The sequence below is a fragment of the Leopardus geoffroyi genome, chromosome D1 (genome assembly GCF_018350155.1).
Source record: "Leopardus geoffroyi isolate Oge1 chromosome D1, O.geoffroyi_Oge1_pat1.0, whole genome shotgun sequence".
In the NCBI taxonomy this organism is placed as follows: domain Eukaryota; kingdom Metazoa; phylum Chordata; class Mammalia; order Carnivora; family Felidae; genus Leopardus; species Leopardus geoffroyi.
This window is the reverse complement of record NC_059329.1, coordinates 79981918-79999499: the sequence shown is the minus strand read 5'-3', so window position 1 is coordinate 79999499 and position 17582 is coordinate 79981918. Positions and strand designations below refer to the sequence as shown.

At 38.1% G+C, this 17582-nt stretch overlaps 1 protein-coding gene across 4 annotated transcripts in view; it reads right to left on the bottom strand.

The window, feature by feature from the left end:
- The window catches only part of LUZP2 (leucine zipper protein 2), a 502216-nt gene that overhangs the window by 257629 nt on the left and 227005 nt on the right, over window positions 1–17582 (bottom strand). For 3 of the 4 annotated variants that reach the window (XM_045484804.1, XM_045484803.1, XM_045484802.1), the window contains exons 2-3: window positions 5186–5303; window positions 1578–1648 (exon numbers count right to left, since the gene is read on the bottom strand). In XM_045484804.1, the coding sequence (XP_045340760.1) occupies window positions 1578–1648; window positions 5186–5303 (189 nt within the window). The remainder of the gene's footprint in view (window positions 1–1577; window positions 1649–5185; window positions 5304–17582) is intronic. The other variant, XM_045484805.1, reaches the window with a different exon arrangement.

Sequence of the window (17582 nt, the reverse complement as noted above, 5' to 3'; positions counted from 1 at the left end):
ATGAGATACACAGTCTCCTTCACCTTCAGGTAGCCATGATTTTTATATCTCTCTTTGCAAGTAATCACAAAAACTAATATATCAAATGTCATAACCGTTTGAGAAATTACCTACTGTTAGAATTTACCAAATTTTCCATTCTGACTTTGTGTACATTATATAAGTTGCACATTTTAAACAAGCTTTCTAATTTTGAGTAAAACATTGAAATCGTAATACCAAAATATCAGGTTTGTTTTGCCATTTAATTGAAAGACTTGGCCCATCATCTGGTAGTTTGTATACCATACCAAGTGTATAGATGATGATCTGAAATTCTTAATAAATGTAACCATGTTTTTTTTTAAACCAATACAATCACTTAAAATAATCTATTAAAATATGCTAGCGAATTATCTTATACAAGCTCTTTAATACTTGACTGTGAAGACAATTTTATGTTAAGAAATAATAATTTCATTAAAATAATAAAAAGAGTCAACATAGGACAGTAGACCTGAAATTTTTAATGTGTCATCAGCTCGATCTGAATATATGTCAATGAGAGGTATCTGGGTCAGAAGGCAAGGACAGTGAAGAAGATACAAGACAATGAGAAGGGACTACATAGTGTGTATAAGCTTTTTTGGAGTTTTGTGTTTTGTGATCAATGAACTAATGTGAAAGGGTGTCGCCACGGGGTAAGACACAACAGAGCAAATTCCACTTAATACATCTCTCATCAACTCATTTAAAGCCTTGGAGCAACGATTTCCTACCCGTTAAATAGGGAAATCATATCTACTTTATAAGGTAACTATGAGGGTGAAATAGGAGAATATATATAAATATATATATATATATATATAAGGTAACTTATATACATATATAAGGTAACTTATATACATGTATATACATATATACATACATGTATATAAGGTAACTATGAGGGTGAAATAGAATATATATAAATATATCTATATCTATATCTATATATCTAAGAGAGCCTCTAGTAAATGTATGCAAATGCTAGCTTGTTTCTACCTTAAAATATCTTTTTTTTCCTTTGAGAGGCAATTTCAATTCATATTATACTGCATAGAAATCTACTCAAAACACACTTCTTTCAAAAAAAAAAAACACAATCCAACACTAATAAGATTAGACTAATTCTACTTACGCTGTTAATAAGATTACCCCATTCCTTACCACCCCACCATTAACACTATGATCAAGTTTTGATGCCATTAAACATGTTATTGGACGTGTCTATTGATGGGCAGATTTATCAGGGTCTGTCTTACTAGGATAATAGAGGAAAATACCACAGATCCATGAACACTCTGTGATCTGCAGACAAGCAGCATAGCATAACCATCACCAGAGAACCTGTTGAAAATGCACAATTCCAAACCCCACCATAGATTTATTGCATACAAATCTTCATTTGAACAAGATCCTCACGCATTCAAGTAAGAAGATAAATGAATTAATGCATTTAGAATGAAGTGATTTTTGTGAAATTTCTGAATGTGGAGTTTTTCACACTATGGGGAAAAAGAAAGAATTGAGAAAATTAAAGGAAAGCACAGTCTTACCTTTGTCTCTGACCTATTTCCAGAAGCTTCTGAACATCAGTTTTGGAAGTTTTCTCATCGTTTTTCAAAGACTGATAAGAAAAGTAGGAAAAGGAAATCTTATTCAAGTGATACAGTGAGGCTCACTTTTGTCTCTATGGCACAGGTGTGAATGCTCTTATGGCCCTGGAACAAGAATGTGCAAATGAGGCCACAATGGTCCTCATGGCTCTAAGGTGCCCATGAGAATTCATGACACCAAGCACAGTATAGGTGCTACACAGTGGTGAAAGCAAATATACTGAGTCTCTCAGCCTTTAGAGGTTCGACGGAGGGGAGAATGCTCTCCTAATAATATTTAGGTCTCTTTACAAGCAAGTAGAAAACACATCTTTTGGTCTTCCGTTGAAGTTTAACTGTGTTCTTTGCAGCCATATTAAACCAGCTCTGGCATAGTTTCTACAAATACAAAGGGACATAAAAGACGTCTCTGAATAAGCTATGTAATAACATAATGCAAGATCAAAGCAGCCAAAAAACATGTACCTGTTTGGTCTTGTCTATTTATTCTTAATGAGTAATGCAGCAGCATGCACAGGGAAACAAGGGCCATGTAAAATTGTAACTGGTATGAAAAGATAGGGTATTAAGAGAAACAATATGTACCACCTCAGTCATTAGTGTTTATTTACTCTGGCAAATCCAGCATCCACAGACTGTGACTTAAAACAGAAAAGCCCACTGAGCTATTCTCGTTATAGAATGTGGCCCATTAAGCCTTCCCTAAGAACTTTCTTATTTATAGCCAATAAACTATTTAACAGGGTAACCTATCTCTCTTGATATTAGATGTTGAAAGGGGCAGTGATATTATTTGCAGGAAAAGCAGCTGTGGCAGGCAGAAAATTAACAATCTTAAGAATGGCAAATACTTTGTTTACTTAATATCTATTTAACAAATATCTCTCATGAATTATGCAAAGTCCTGTGCAGAGGGACGACATCTGCCTTCACAAATTATAGAGTCTAAGGCTAAAATCAGATAATTTTCATAAAGTGGGATCAGCATTCTGATATGGATGTGGTGGGCTGAACTGCATAAGAGAAACTTCTTCCCTAAAATAACTGACAGAGGTCATAATTAGGAAGCAGCCAATAAAAGGCGTTTCACTTATTTGGAAAGAATAGCTTTATATAACATACAAAGAGGGTAGGATGAGGAAGGGATGGAGGGCATTGCTAATCATGGGATTCATAGCTCAAAGTGCATCATGGTCATATGACCTGGGGCGGGTCACAAAATCTGCCCTCTGACTTCCTTAGGTGAAAAACAGGGATGAGATTTTTGAACAGTCTACTTTAGACATTTATTGGAAAAAAACTAAAAGGGCAAAACAGATGTGGAAAAACACTTGATGAACAGTGCAATAAAATATGCCTATTCATTTGCTGACCATCTGCTATATTCTGGGCATTCTGACGGAAACCAAGATGAAGCGGATGACTGTCTTCAAGACATTTACAATCAAAACAAAAGAAGCAAACAAACAAACAAAAAAACATGAGATGCAGAAACGAAAAGGGTAGATACAGCAGAGTGTATATAATGAGAAAAGCTAGGGCGTCCTTGGTTATTATTTATCCAGCAACATCTGAGGAAGTGAGGTTCACTTCTTGGAAAATATTCTTAGTTCCTTTAAGGATTCTAAAGGTTGATTTATGTACGAATTAATCAATGTAGTGCTTATTGGCTGACCTATATTACCATTCCATCCAGGGGCTATGGTTACAGAGAAAACTATAACAACTTTCAAAACTCCTTTCTTCATGAAGTTCCACTGGGAGGAAAATGTGGAATGGGTTATGTAGTTATTCACTATTAGTTTAAAACCTAGAATCACCATTGATTAGATGTATGACTGGGCACTTTCTTGGCCTATTTGAATCTTGCTTCTTCATTTTATGAGTGAAATATTACCTTAATTTTGTGAAGAGGTTGCTAAGAGGATTTAATAAGATAAAAAATGAAAAATATCTTGCACAATGGCTTACAGAAAATGGAAAAAGGCTTTTTAAAAAATGACATTTAGTGGTAGGATTGTTACCCTTTTAAAAACCATGAATCCATGAAATTATATATCGTTGTCAAGCAATTTTCCAGATTGTACTTGGGTGTCTTGACTTAGGCTGCTGGTGTAGACACACTGAGTTTCCTGACCATACATGGGCATCTAACCATATGCTTGAAATAATCTCAAAGTGGCAGGTATTCCATGCCTCTGAGAAGGGGCCAGGCCTACTGAACACTCTTTGTAGCCCCATGTAACTGGTGAATTTCTACTTAGGATAAGATGTAACTCTGGTATCAGCTTCCTGTAGAAATTGACTCAGTTTCCTTTTTATCCAAGTCAGGGCTTTCCTAACATTCTATGTATTCTTCCATCTTAGCACTGTTACCGCCCTGATACTCATCTCTGTGTTCTAATGGAATGTGGGTGGGTTTTGCGCTTTTTTTTTTTTTTTTTTTTTTTTATGTTCTCAAGTTGTAACATAACTTCAGGAACAAGAGCTTGGGCGCTGTGCTCATATACCTGCTCTGCCACCTAATTCTCACTGTGTCCTCCATGGTTTCTTAACCTTTCTCTAACTCTCGTTTTCCCACTTATAAGACAGCCATAGCATAGTGTTCATGTAAAAATTAAATAGAAATTACACAAGGAATACCTAATGTAAGACCTTGAGACCATGTTCAATAGACTGGAGTGGCGACTGACACCATCATCATCCTTATCAACTTCATGGAATAAAAAGCTAAGGATAACAGTGACTCCACATGGTTCAGAAGCATGGTTCAGTGCAGTAACTAACAGACAAACCCCGAAGCCAGATTTCCTGTACTGAAACTCTGGCTTCCCTTGCGACATTCAAAAATAACTTATCTTCTCTAAGCATAATTCCTCATGTGTAATAAGAAAAATCACATTAATAGTACACATCTCAGAGATATATTATGAAAATTAAATTCTATAAAACAGCAAAGCTTTTAGTATGCATTATGTCCTCAATAATTTCAATATTCAAGCAAATATTAAAATATATTATAAGATATTTCAGAAAAAAAATTTTTTAGATACAGATCTTGTCTCTGGTTTTTGATTGGGATTTCACTGAGTATTCATACATTTTCATAGCTGACTCTCACCTTTCTAAGGCATTTACCCATTTTAGTAATGAGGTTTATTAAAGAATCTTGAGAACTGTCCTTTGTGGAATTCAAAATTCTCTTCTAGAGATCATCCCTATATTCATTCAACTCTTGGTCATAATTAGTTTTCATCATTTTATAATATAAAAAACACAGGGGGCAAATTGATCTTAGAAGCTTGAGAAACTGATGGCCTTGCCAAGCACACAATTTTCTCCTTTCTGAATTTGCAAACCACAGATTCCCAGACTGCATTTCAAATGGCATTTCTTTTTAAAGCTCATATGATAATAAATAACTCCCATGGTCAAGCCCAGAAAACATATTCAAAACTGGTAAAGAAAAAAATGCAGGAGTCTTTTAATGCTAATCCACCGAGACAGGCCAAGTCCTTTGCAGCCAGGAAATTTAGTTTTCATCTCACCTGAAGGTTGACTTTAATTCCATCAAGTTCTCTTGATGTCTTTGTCAGCTGATGGAGGATGTTGCTTCGCTCCTTAAAGACTTCTTTCAGCTGCTTTTCTAGATCTTCATAGTCCTGTCTAACACAGAAAAAAATCGCATGAGAGCCCCTCAAATGCTCCCATGTGGCTTTGGCCACTTTAAAAATAATCACAAGCCCTCGCATTTAAAGCAAAATCAAGATTAATTGAAACCTTAATTACTAGGATGTTTTATTGGTCCTCTTTCATCTAAAAGGGGAAAACCAAAGAGCTGTATAACAAAGGTTTCATTTTGCATTGAGGACTCTCCAGGCTACAGAGAGTTTCCAGAACAATACTGTATATCTTTGATAGATATAACATAGCTTATCAGGTACCTCTTGGAAGACAGATATTTTTCCAAACAGCAAAGAGATATGATTTGAACCAACATATCCCAAAGACACAAACAGATTCTGACATTAGGGAGACACGCTTGGGGACAGAGCCAGAGCAGAATGCCGGGGTCTTGTTTTATCCCTGCTGTGTAGGGAAAGAAGTCCACTGAAAAGGCACCCCTTTGCAAACATGTCTAAGAATGTCTATTGCTATTAAGGAGGAACAGGAAAATACAGAATATCTATGAAATCAGTCAATAAATATTGTAATCAGAGTAAAATTTGAACAGACTTGTTAATTTTCATGAAAGAAAGACTTACTTAACTCCATATCATATATATACACATATTTTCTTTTACTTTTTTCATATGGTCTTTGTAAGAAGGCCAGTAGTGTAATTCTCATTTTGCAAATATAAAAGAATTGAGCTCAGAAGGACCAAGTTACTATCCTAAGTTCCTATCCAAAGCATAAATGAGCAGGTAGAGTATGTTTATGTATGCTATGGTGTGTGTGTGTGTGTGTGTGTGTGTGTGTGTGTGTGTGTGTGTGTATGGGGAAAATGTAGACAAAGAAAAAGATAATTGCCAGGGCAGCCCAGAACTGTAACTGAGAGAGAGAGGTTGTTAAAACAATCAATTGGAGCACATAGGAGAGTTGCTAATCCAGGAAAGACTTCCTGGAAAAAGTAGTACAAAATATAAAATGAACTTGTTAAGATAAATAGCAATTAGCTATAGAAAAGGGGAAAGCACATGTAAATACTAATAAAAATGTGCTCACTGAATTTTTGAAAAGTGCATAAGTATCAGAAGGTTTGGAGTCCTAACTCAGGGGTTGGGACTTCCTGCTAAATGAGGATGTGGAAAGCATGAAAAAAACAGATGCAAGATGCTTAAGTAACAGGAGTTTTCACAATTTGAAAATAAATAATTACACAGGGAGTGATATGGTCGGATTTATGTTTTGTAAAGATTTTCCTGGCTAAAAACTGGAGAGTAAACTGGAAGAGGGAAAAACCTGGAGAAAGGAAGTCCACAGCAACAATCCAGAGAAAAATCTGTGGTGGCTTAAATTAGATTAGAAGCAGCAGAGGGGCACCTTGTGGCTCAGTGGGTTCAGCGTCTGACTCTTGATTTCAGCTCAGGTCATGATCATGGGGTGCTGGGATACAGCCCCTAGTCTGTGCTGACAGAATGAGGCCTGCTTGGGATTCTCTCCCTCTCTTTTTCCTGACCCTCCCCCTCCCCCCCCACACACAAACTCACTTACTCTCTCTCAAAAAAAAAAAAAAAAACATGAAAAACAATTAAAAAAAGATTAGAGGAAGCAGAGACAGAGAAGCTTGCACTGATTTCAGCAAAACAAGCAAAATTGAATCAATAATATATAATATTTTTTAAAATGTCTTTTGTCTGTGTGTGTTATGAGGAAGGAGAGGCAGGGCACTGGCCTGTTTCTGCCTTGGCAAGTGGTGGACACAGCCCTTTACTGAGAGAGAAGTCATAGGAAAAACCGTTTTTTTAGTTAAAGTTAGGTTGACAAGTTCAATTCCAAACTTGTAAGAAAATGGCTCAATTTTCTAGTTTTTTAAATTTTCAGTCTTACTGCAGAACTATAAAGGAACTGGGACTACAATCTACAATAGGTTTCTAATACAATTATTGGGTTATGTAAATTTCTTTTTCTCATGAGATAGGGTGCACATAGTGGCGGAGAGGCAGAGAGAGAATCCCAAGCAGGCTCCATGCGGTCAGCTCAGAGCCCTTCGCGGGGCTCAGTCTCACGAAACTCGATATCGTGACCTGAGCCAAAATCAAGACTTGGATGCTCAATCAACTAAGCCACCCAGGTGCCCCTGTTTTTGTTTTTGTTTTTTTCCTTAATCATTTTTTAACTGTTGTTTTCTAGTGGTCTTTGTATTCTTGTTTGAAGGAAATTGGAATGCTCCCTTGCTAAGAACCTCACTATTTCCCCACGGCCTTGAGATTTCCACTGGTGAACAGTGTCCCAGGTCTCCTCTCAGTCTCTCTAGCAAAGTCCAATGATGATGGGCCAGGCAGATTTCCATCTATTTCTAATTATTCAGCTTTAGTTCATATCCCAATTTGTTTCCCCTGAATGTTTGTGACAATAAACACATCTCCAAAATTACCTTAAGTGACCAGAATAAATCACAGTGTTAGATAACATGCATTGGTAATGTATTACATATAAGATGTGATATCATACATATTGACTCATTTAATTTACACAACTCTGTCAGATAAGTAGTAGCATGAACCCCACAGTAGGGTTGAAGGAACTGAGTCACAGGGATGGTAACTTTCCAGAACACATTTCTATTAAGGGTGTGGTAGATCAGTCAGCCTTCAGAGTCCTATGTCTTAGCCAGTACTCCAGAAGAATACCGTGACTTGATTAGGCATTTATCATAGTTAAATATTCACTGTGCCATTGTAGAACTTATTATGTATTACTTCTTCCTTCACTATTGCATATATGTCTTTGGTATTGAATATTGTTACCATTTTTATTTACCATTAAGTAAAATTAGGAATAGCATTTCCTTTTTTAGTATTTACAATTATCTTTTAATTCTATCACCATTTTGGCCTTCAGATGAATTCATGTGGAAAGGAGAACCAATTTAGATCCTTTTTTTGTTCAGGTCAGTAAACTGAAAGCCACAAAAAGGATATAATTTTTGTGATTATATCAAAATTTTATATCACAATTTTGTGATAATGTATTAGTCATAGGGATAATGTATTAGTCATAGGGAAATATCGTCAAAAGTGTTAATTAATAGCACCACTCCAGATTCAGTCATTCAAAGTTCTTATAAAAGGAGAAAAGTAACCTTAATGAAAGCACTGGATTTCTCACACTTTCTTGCATTTACACATGAGTGCATATTTATCTCCCAATGCAGGTTATTTTTCCCATAACATACATATTTTTTTTATATTTATATGATCCTCCTAGAAGTGTACTCTGCAATTGGCTTGTATATCTCAGAGCTCTTTCCATGTCTACACATATTAAAATCCACGCACTTATATTTTAACATACTTTACCACGGGACATTTAGGGAGTTTTCAAGTTTTCTTTCTCTCTTAAAAAGTAATGAAATCCACATATGTGGGTACAAATATATTTCACCAGAAAAAACCCCAAAAATATATCTTTTTTTTTTTAAATTTTTTTTTTCAACGTTTATTTATTTTTGGGACAGAGAGAGACAGAGCATGAACGGGGGAGGGGCAGAGAGAGAGGGAGACACAGAATCGGAAACAGGCTCCAGGCTCTGAGCCATCAGCCCAGAGCCTGACACGGGGCTTGAAATCACGGACGGTGAGATCGTGACCTGGCTGAAGTCGGACGCTTAACCGACTGCGCCACCCAGGCGTCCCATCCCACAAATATATCTTAATGAAAATTCTTATGGCATATATTCTTTTTTTTTAAGAAATTTATTGTCAAATTGGTTTCCATACAACACCCAGTGCTCATCCCAAAAGGTGCCTTCCTCAATACCCATCACCTACCCTCCCCTCCCTCCCACCCCCCATCAACCCTCAGTTTGTTCTCAGTTTTTAACAGTCTCTTATGCTTTGGCTCTCTCCCACTCTAACCTCTTTTTTTTTTTTTTCCTTCCCCTCCCCCCATGGGTTTCTGTTAAGTTTCTCAGGATCCACATAAGAATGAAACCATATGGTATCTGTCTTTCTCTGTATGGCTTATTTCACTTAGCATCACACTCTCCAGTTCCATCCACGTTGCTACAAAAGGCCATATTTCATTTTTTCTCATTGCCATGTAGTATTCCATTGTGTATATAAACCACAATTTCTTTATCCATTCATCAGTTGATGGACATTTAGGCTCTTTCCATAATTTGGCTATTGTTGAGAGTGCTGCTATGAACATTGGGGTACAAGTGCCCCTATGCATCAGTACTCCTGTATCCCTTGGATAAATTCCTAGCAGTGCTATTGCTGGGTCATAGGGTAGGTCTATTTTTAATTTTCTGAGGAACCTCCACACTGCTTTCCAGAGCGGCTGCACCAATTTGCATTCCCACCAACAGTGCAAGAGGGTTCCCGTTTCTCCACATCCTCTCCAGCATCTATAGTCTCCTGATTTGTTCATTTTGGCCACTCTGACTGGCGTGAGGTGATACCTGAGTGTGGTTTTGATTTGTATTTCCCTGATAAGGAGCGACGCTGAACATCTTTTCATGTGCCTGTTGGCCATCCGGATGTCTTCTTTTTTTTTTTTTTTTTTTTTTTTTTTTTTTATCTAAATTTTTTTTTTCCAACGTTTATTTATTTTTGGGACAGAGAGAGACAGAGCATGAATGGGGGAGGGGCAGAGAGAGAGGGAGACACAGAATCGGAAACAGGCTCCAGGCTCTGAGCCATCAGCCCAGAGCCTGACGTGGGGCTCGAACTCACGGACCACGAGATCGTGACCTGGCTGAAGTCGGACGCTTAACCGACTGCGCCACCCAGGCGCCCCACCGGATGTCTTCTTTAGAGAAGTGTCTATTCATGTTTTCTGCCCATTTCTTCACTGGGTTATTTGTTTTTCGGGTGTGGAGTTTGGTGAGCTCTTTATAGATTTTGGATACTAGCCCTTTGTCCGATATGTCATTTGCAAATATCTTTTCCCATTCCGTTGGTTGCCTTTTAGTTTTGTTGGTTGTTTCCTTTGCTGTGCAGAAGCTTTTTATCTTCATAAGGTCCCAGTAATTCACTTTTGCTTTTAATTCCCTTGCCTTTGGGGATGTGTCGAGTAAGAGATTGCTACGGCTGAGGTCAGAGAGGTCTTTTCCTGCTTTCTCCTCTAAGGTTTGGATGGTTTCCTGTCTCACATTCAGGTCCTTTATCCATTTTGAGTTTATTTTTGTGAATGGTGTGAGAAAGTGGTCTAGTTTCAACCTTCTGCATGTTGCTGTCCAGTTCTCCCAGCACCATTTGTTAAAGAGACTGTCTTTTTTCCATTGGATGTTCTTTCCTGCTTTGTCAAAGATGAGTTGACCATACGTTTGTGGGTCTAGTTCTGGGGTTTCTATTCTATTCCATTGGTCTACGTATCTGTTTTTGTGCCAATACCATGCTGTCTTGATGATGACAGCTTTGTAGTAGAGGCTAAAGTCTGGGATTGTGATGCCTCCTGCTTTGGTCTTCTTTTTCAAAATTACTTTGGCTATTTGGGGCCTTTTGTGGTTCCATATGAATTTTAGGATTGCTTGTTCTAGTTTCGAGAAGAATGCTCGTGCAATTTTGATTGGGATTGCATTGAATGTGTAGATAGCTTTGGGTAGTATTGACATTTTGACAATATTTATTCTTCCAATCCATGAGCAGGGAATGTCTTTCCATTTCTTTAAATCTTCTTCAATTACCTTCATAAGCTTTCTATAGTTTTCAGCATACAGATCTTTTACATCTTTGGTTAGATTTATTCCTAGATATTTTATGCTTCTTGGTGCAATTGTGAATGGGATCAGTTTCTTTACTTGTCTTTCTGTTGCTTCATTGTTAGTGTATAAGAATGCAACTGATTTCTGTACATTGATTTTGTATCCTGAAACTTTGCTGAATTCATGTATCAGTTCTAGCAGACTTTTGGTGGAGTCTATCAGATTTTCCATGTATAATATCACGTCATCTGCAAAAAGCGAAAGCTTGACTTCATCTTTGCCAATTTTGATGCCTTTGATTTTCTTTTGTTGTCTGATTGCTGATGCTAGAATTTCCAGCACTATGTTAAACAACAGCAGTGAGAGTGGGCATCCTTGTCGTGTTCCTGATCTCAGGGAAAAAGCTCTCAGTTTTTCCCCGTTGAGGATGATGTTAGCTGTGGGCTTTTCATAAATGGCTTTTATGATCTTTAAGTATGTTCCTTCTATCCCGACTTTCTCAAGGGTTTTTATTAAAAAGGGTGCTGGATTTTGTCAAAGGCTTTTTCTGCATCAATTGACAGGATCATATGGTTCTTCTCTTTTTTTTTGCTAATGTTATGTATCACGTTGATTGATTTGCGAATATTGAAACACCCCTGCATCCCAGGAATGACTCCCACTTGGTCATGGTGAATAATTCTTTTTATGTGCCGTTGAATTCGATTTGCTAGTATCTTATTGAGAATTTTTGCATCCATATTCATCAGGGATATTGGCCTGTAGTTCTCTTTTTTTACTGGGTCTCTGTCTGGTTTAGGGATCAAAGTAATACTGGCTTCATAGAATGAGTCTGGAAGTTTTCCTTCCCTTTCTATTTCTTGGAATAGCTTGAGAAGGATAGGTATTATCTCTGCTTTAAACGTCTGGTAGAACTCCCCTGGGAAGCCATCTGGTCCTAGACTCTTATTTGTTGGGAGATTTTTGATAACCGATTCAATTTCTTCGCTGGTTATGGGTCTGTTCAAGCTTTCTATTTCCTCCTGATTGAGTTTTGGAAGAGTGTGGGTGTTTAGGAATTTGTCCATTTCTTCCAGGGTGTCCAATTTGTTGGCATATAATTTTTCATAGTATTCCCTGATAATTGTTTGTATGTCTGAGGGATTGGTTGTAATAATTCCATTTTCATTCATGATTTTATCTGTTTGGGTCATCTCCCTTTTCTTTTTGATAAGCCTGGCTAGAGGTTTGTCAATTTTGTTTATTTTTTCAAAAAACCAACTCTTGGTTTCACTGATCTGCTCTACAGTTTTTTTAGATTCTATATTGTTTATTTCTGCTCTGATCTTTATTATTTCTCTTCTTCTGCTGGGTTTAGGCTGCCATTGCTGTTCTGCTTCTATTTCCTTTAGGTGTGCTGTTAGATTTTGTATTTGGGATTTTTCTTGTTTCTTGAGATAGGCCTGGATTGCAATGTATTTTCCTCTCAGGACTGCCTTCGCTGCGTCCCAAAGCGTTTGGATTGTTGTATTTTCATTTTCGTTTGTTTCCATATATTTTTTAATTTCTTCTCTAATTGCCTGGTTGACCCACTCATTCGTTAGTAGGGTGTTCTTTAACCTCCATGCTTTTGGAGGTTTTCCAGACTTTTTTCTGTGGTTGATTTCAAGCTTCATAGCATTGTGGTCTGAAAGTATGCATGGTATAATTTCAATTCTGGTAAACTTATGAAGGGCTGTTTTCTGACCCAGTATATGATCTATCTTGGAGAATGTTCCATGTGCACTCGAGAAGAAAGTATATTCTGTTGCTTTGGGATGCAGAGTTTTAAATAGATCTGTCAAGTCCATCTGATCCAATGTTATCATTCAGGGCCCTTGTTTCTTTATTGACCGTGTGTCTAGATGATCTATCCATTTCTGTAAGTGGGGTGTTAAAGTCCCCTGCAATTACCACATTCTTATCAATAAGGTTGCTTATGTTTGTGAGTAATTGTTTTATATATTTGGGGCTCCGGTATTCGGCGCATAGACATTTATAATTGTTAGCTCTTCCTGATGGATAGACCCTGTAATTATTATATAATGCCCTTCTTCATCTCTTGTTACAGCCTTTAATTTAAAGTCTAGTTTGTCTGATATAAGTATGGCTACTCCAGCTTTCTTTTGGCTTCCAGTAGCATGATAAATAGTTCTCCATCCCCTCACTCTCAATCTAAAGGTGTCCTCAGGTCTAAAATGAGTCTCTTGTAGACAGCAAATAGATGGGTCTTGTTTTTTTATCCATTCTGATACCCTATGTCTTTTGGTTGGCGCATTTAATCCATTTACATTCAGTGTTATTATAGAAAGATACGGGTTTAGAGTCATTGTGATGTCTGTATGTTTTATGCTTGTAGTGATGTCTCTGGTACTTTGTCTCACAGGATCCCCCTTAGGATCTCTTGTAGGGCTGGTTTAGTGGTGACAAATTCCTTCAGTTTTTGTTTGTTTGGGAAGACCTTTTGTCTCTCCTTCTATTCTAAATGACAGACTTGCTGGATAAAGGATTCTCGGCTGCATATTTTTCCTGTTTAGCACACTGAAAATATCGTGCCAATTCTTTCTGGCCTGCCAAGTTTCAAAAGAGAGATCAGTCACGAGTCTTATAGGTCTCCCTTTATATGTGAGGGCACGTTTACCCCTTGCTGCTTTCAGAATTTTCTCTTTATCCTTGTATTTTGCCAGTTTCACTATGATATGTCGTGCAGAAGATCGATTCAAGTTACATCTGAAGGGAGTTCTCTGTGCCTCTTGGATTTCAATGCCTTTTTCCTTCCCCAGTTCAGGGAAGTTCTCAGCTATAATTTCTTCAAGTACCCCTTCAGCACCTTTCCCTCTCTCTTCCTCCTCTGGGATACCAATTGTGTGTATATTATTTCTTTTTAGTGTATCACTTAGTTCTCTAATTTTCCCCTCATACTCCTGGATTTTTTTATCTCTCTTTCTCGCAGCTTCCTCTTTTTCCATAACTATATCTTCTAGTTCACCTATTCTCCTCTCTGCCTCTTCAAGCCGAGCTGTCGTCATTTCCATTTTGTTTTGCATTTCGTTTAAAGCGCTTTTCAGCTCTTAGTGACTGTTCCTTAGTCCCTGGATCTCTGTAGCAAGAGATTCTCTGCTGTCCTCTATACTGTTTTCAAGCCCAGCGATTAATTTTATGACTATTATTCTAAATTCACTTTCTGTTATATTATTTAAATCCTTTTTGATCAGTTCATTAGCTGTTGTTATTTCCTGGAGATTCTTCTGAGGGGAATTCTTCCGTTTGGTCATTTTGGATAGTCCCTGGAGTGGTGAAGACCTGCAGGGCACTTCCCCTGTGCTGTGGTGTATAACTGGAGTTGGTGGGCGGGGGGGGGGGGCCGCAGTCAGTCCTGATGTCTGCCCCCAGCCCACCACTGGGGCCACAGCCAGACTGGTGTGTGCCTTCTCTTCTCCTCTCCTAGGGGCGGGATTCACTGTGGGGTGGCGTGGCTCGTCTGGGCTACTTGCACACTGCCAGGCTTGTGGTGCTGGGGATCTGGCGTATTAGCTGGGGTAGGTAGGCAAGGTGCACGGGGGCAGGAGGGGCAGGCTTAGCTTGCTTCTCCTTAGGTGATCCACTTCAGGAGGGGCCCTGTGGCAGCGGGAGGGAGTCAGATCCACTGCAGGAGGTTTGGCTCCTCCGCAGAAGCACAGAGTTGGGTGTTGCGCGGAGCGAGCAAGTCCCCTGGCAGGAACTAGTTCCCTTTGGGATTTTGGCTGGGGGATGGGCGGGGGAGATGGCGCTGGCAAGTGCCTTTGTTCCCCGCCAAGCTGAGCTCTGTCGTCCGGGGGCTCAGCAGCTCTCCCTCCCTTTGTCCTCCAGCCTTCCCGCTTTCTGAGCAGAGCTGTTAACTTATCACCTCCCAGAAGCTAAGTCGTGCTTGCCGTCGGAACACAGTCCGTCAGGCCCCTCTGCTTTTGCCAGCCAGACTCGGGGGCTTTGCTTGGCTGGCGAGCCGCCCCTCCGCCCCGGCTCCCTCCCGCCAATCCGTGGAGCATGCACCGCCTCGCCGCCCTTCCTACCCTCTTCCGTGGGCCTCTCGTCTGTGCTTGGCTCCGGAGACTCCGTTCTGCTAATCCTCTGGCGGTTTTCTGGGTTATTTAGGCAGGTGTAGGTGGAATCTAAGTGATCAGCAGGACGCGCGGTGAGCCCAGCGTCCTCCTACGCCACCATCTTCCCCAAGCTAGCTTATGGCATATATTCTTAGAAATGGAAATATTTCACTCCAAAGTTAATGTGTTAATTTTTATAGGTACTAGTAAATTGCTTTCCTAGTCTATACTTCTAGTATCAGTATAGTATTCTGGTATTCTTCTCAACACATTCACCTGAACTGGAAATTGTTTTCCTCCTTTACTTAATATGTGTTCGTGGCATGAGTGAAAAATTGTACCTTCTCTAGGACAAAATTTCGATCACTTCACTGGAAAGATTAATTATATTTTCATAACTTTCATTAGTACTTGCATTTCTGCCCTTATGAATGATCTATGTATGCCTTTTACCCACTCATATTTTGGGTTAGTTTTTGTATTAGCTTGCTGGGGCTGCTGTCACAAAGTACTACAGAAAGGGTAGCTCAAACAACAGAAATTTTAATTTGTCTCACAATTCTAGAGACTAGAAATTAAAAATCAAGCTGTTGGTAGAGTCAATTCCTTATGAGGACTGTGAGGGAAAGATCTGTCCCAAACTCTCTCTTTGGCTTACAGATGGCCATCTTCTTCCTATGTGTCTTCACATTGTCTTCTATGTGTGACTCTGTGACTAATTTTCCATTTTTATAAGGACATCACTCAGATAAGTTTAGAGCCCACTCTAGTGCCTTATTTTAACTTGACAGCTTCTATAAACACCCATCTCCCAATGACGTTACATCAAAGGTACTGTAGATTAGGACTTCAAAGTATGAATTTTGGGGTGTATGACTCAACCCTTAACAGTTTTTTAATCTATTGACTTATAGAAATTTCTGCCCAGTATGGTTTTTAACTGTCTATTATGGGGAAAATATTTTTTGTAAGTCTGTTATCGATTTTTAAATTTCCTAACTTCCCAATTTCTTTTAAATATACATGAAGATAAATCTTTCCCTAAATTTATGGCCTCCATATTGCTCTTGCACAAATAGATCTTCTCCACTCCAATGCTGTTCTTTAAAAGTGGTTATGATCTATTCTGATGTATTGATGAATTTGTTGCAACACCATTCCATGGTTTAATTATTAAAGCTGTGTGCTACATTTTGTTACTTTCTAGATTTCCCACTTTTGTTTTTATAGTTTTATTGCTAATTTTTCTGTATTTGTGTATTCTCAGTGAATTTTGGAATGATCTTGTCAATTTCATAATAAACTTCCATAGGGAATTTAATTGAAACTGCATTTGTATTATATTTAAGGAAATAGATAACAATAGAGTATCTTTTAATCCCAAAGATAGGTGGTCTCATATATTATTTAACAATTTTTATGATTCAGAAATGCTTTGAAGTTACTTCAAAGAGTTCTTGTTCATTTCTTGTTAGACCTGTTGTTATTGTGGATGGATTTTTCCATTCCACTGCCTAAATGAATGTTTTTAGTTTCTTTTAAAGCTACTAAGTTGACCTTGATTCCAAATACCTTATTAAACAAACTTAGTACTTGCTGGAGTTACTTAGTTGATTTGTTTGGCTTTTACAACTAGGCAGTGGTATTATCTTTGAATGGTATCAACCATCATTTATTCTCATAGTCACAACTTTTTTTTTCTTTGCAAATTGTACTGGCTAAAACCTCCAAAAAATGCTAAATAGAGAAAAATGATAGCAGATCTTCTATCTTGTGTTTTTAAGATAGCTATATTCATTGTGCTTCCTCAGTGACTACAATGTGTGCAACTATTTGCTGTAATTTTCAGATCCCACCATTTTTCTTAGGACTTTTTTTTTGTAATTGAGTTGTGGTACTTATGTAGAAAAGAAAAGAAAAAAAAACCACAATCCCCAGGCACATTTCATGAACTCACGCAAAGTAAATACGTAAGAATTTTAAAAATAGATAATATACCCCAGATGATATTGACTTCACTCATTTATTACATTCTTTCTCCTCTTCAAATATAACTAATATTCTTACTTCTCTTACTTCATAAGTATTTGCCTATGTCTGAAATCTGTTCAAATGAAATTACTGAATATGTCTCCTTTTATTTGGTTTTATACAACATGGAGTTTGTAACACTCTTCCATATTATGTGGAGAAATAGTTCATTTAAAAAATGTTTTTTTGGAGATAGAGAGCATGAGCAGGGGAGAGGGGCAGAGGAAGAGAGAGAGAATCTCAAGCAGGCTCCACGCTTAGCATGGAGCCTGAAGTGGGGCTCAATCCCACAACCATGGGATCATGCCTGAGTCAAAACCAAGAGTCAGAAGCTTCTGGAGTCAGGTGCCCTGGAGAATAGTTAAGTTTTATCACCACATAGTGTAGTAATGAATAATCATATTGCAGTGTGTGTATGCTAGTGCTGATGCATACCTTTGT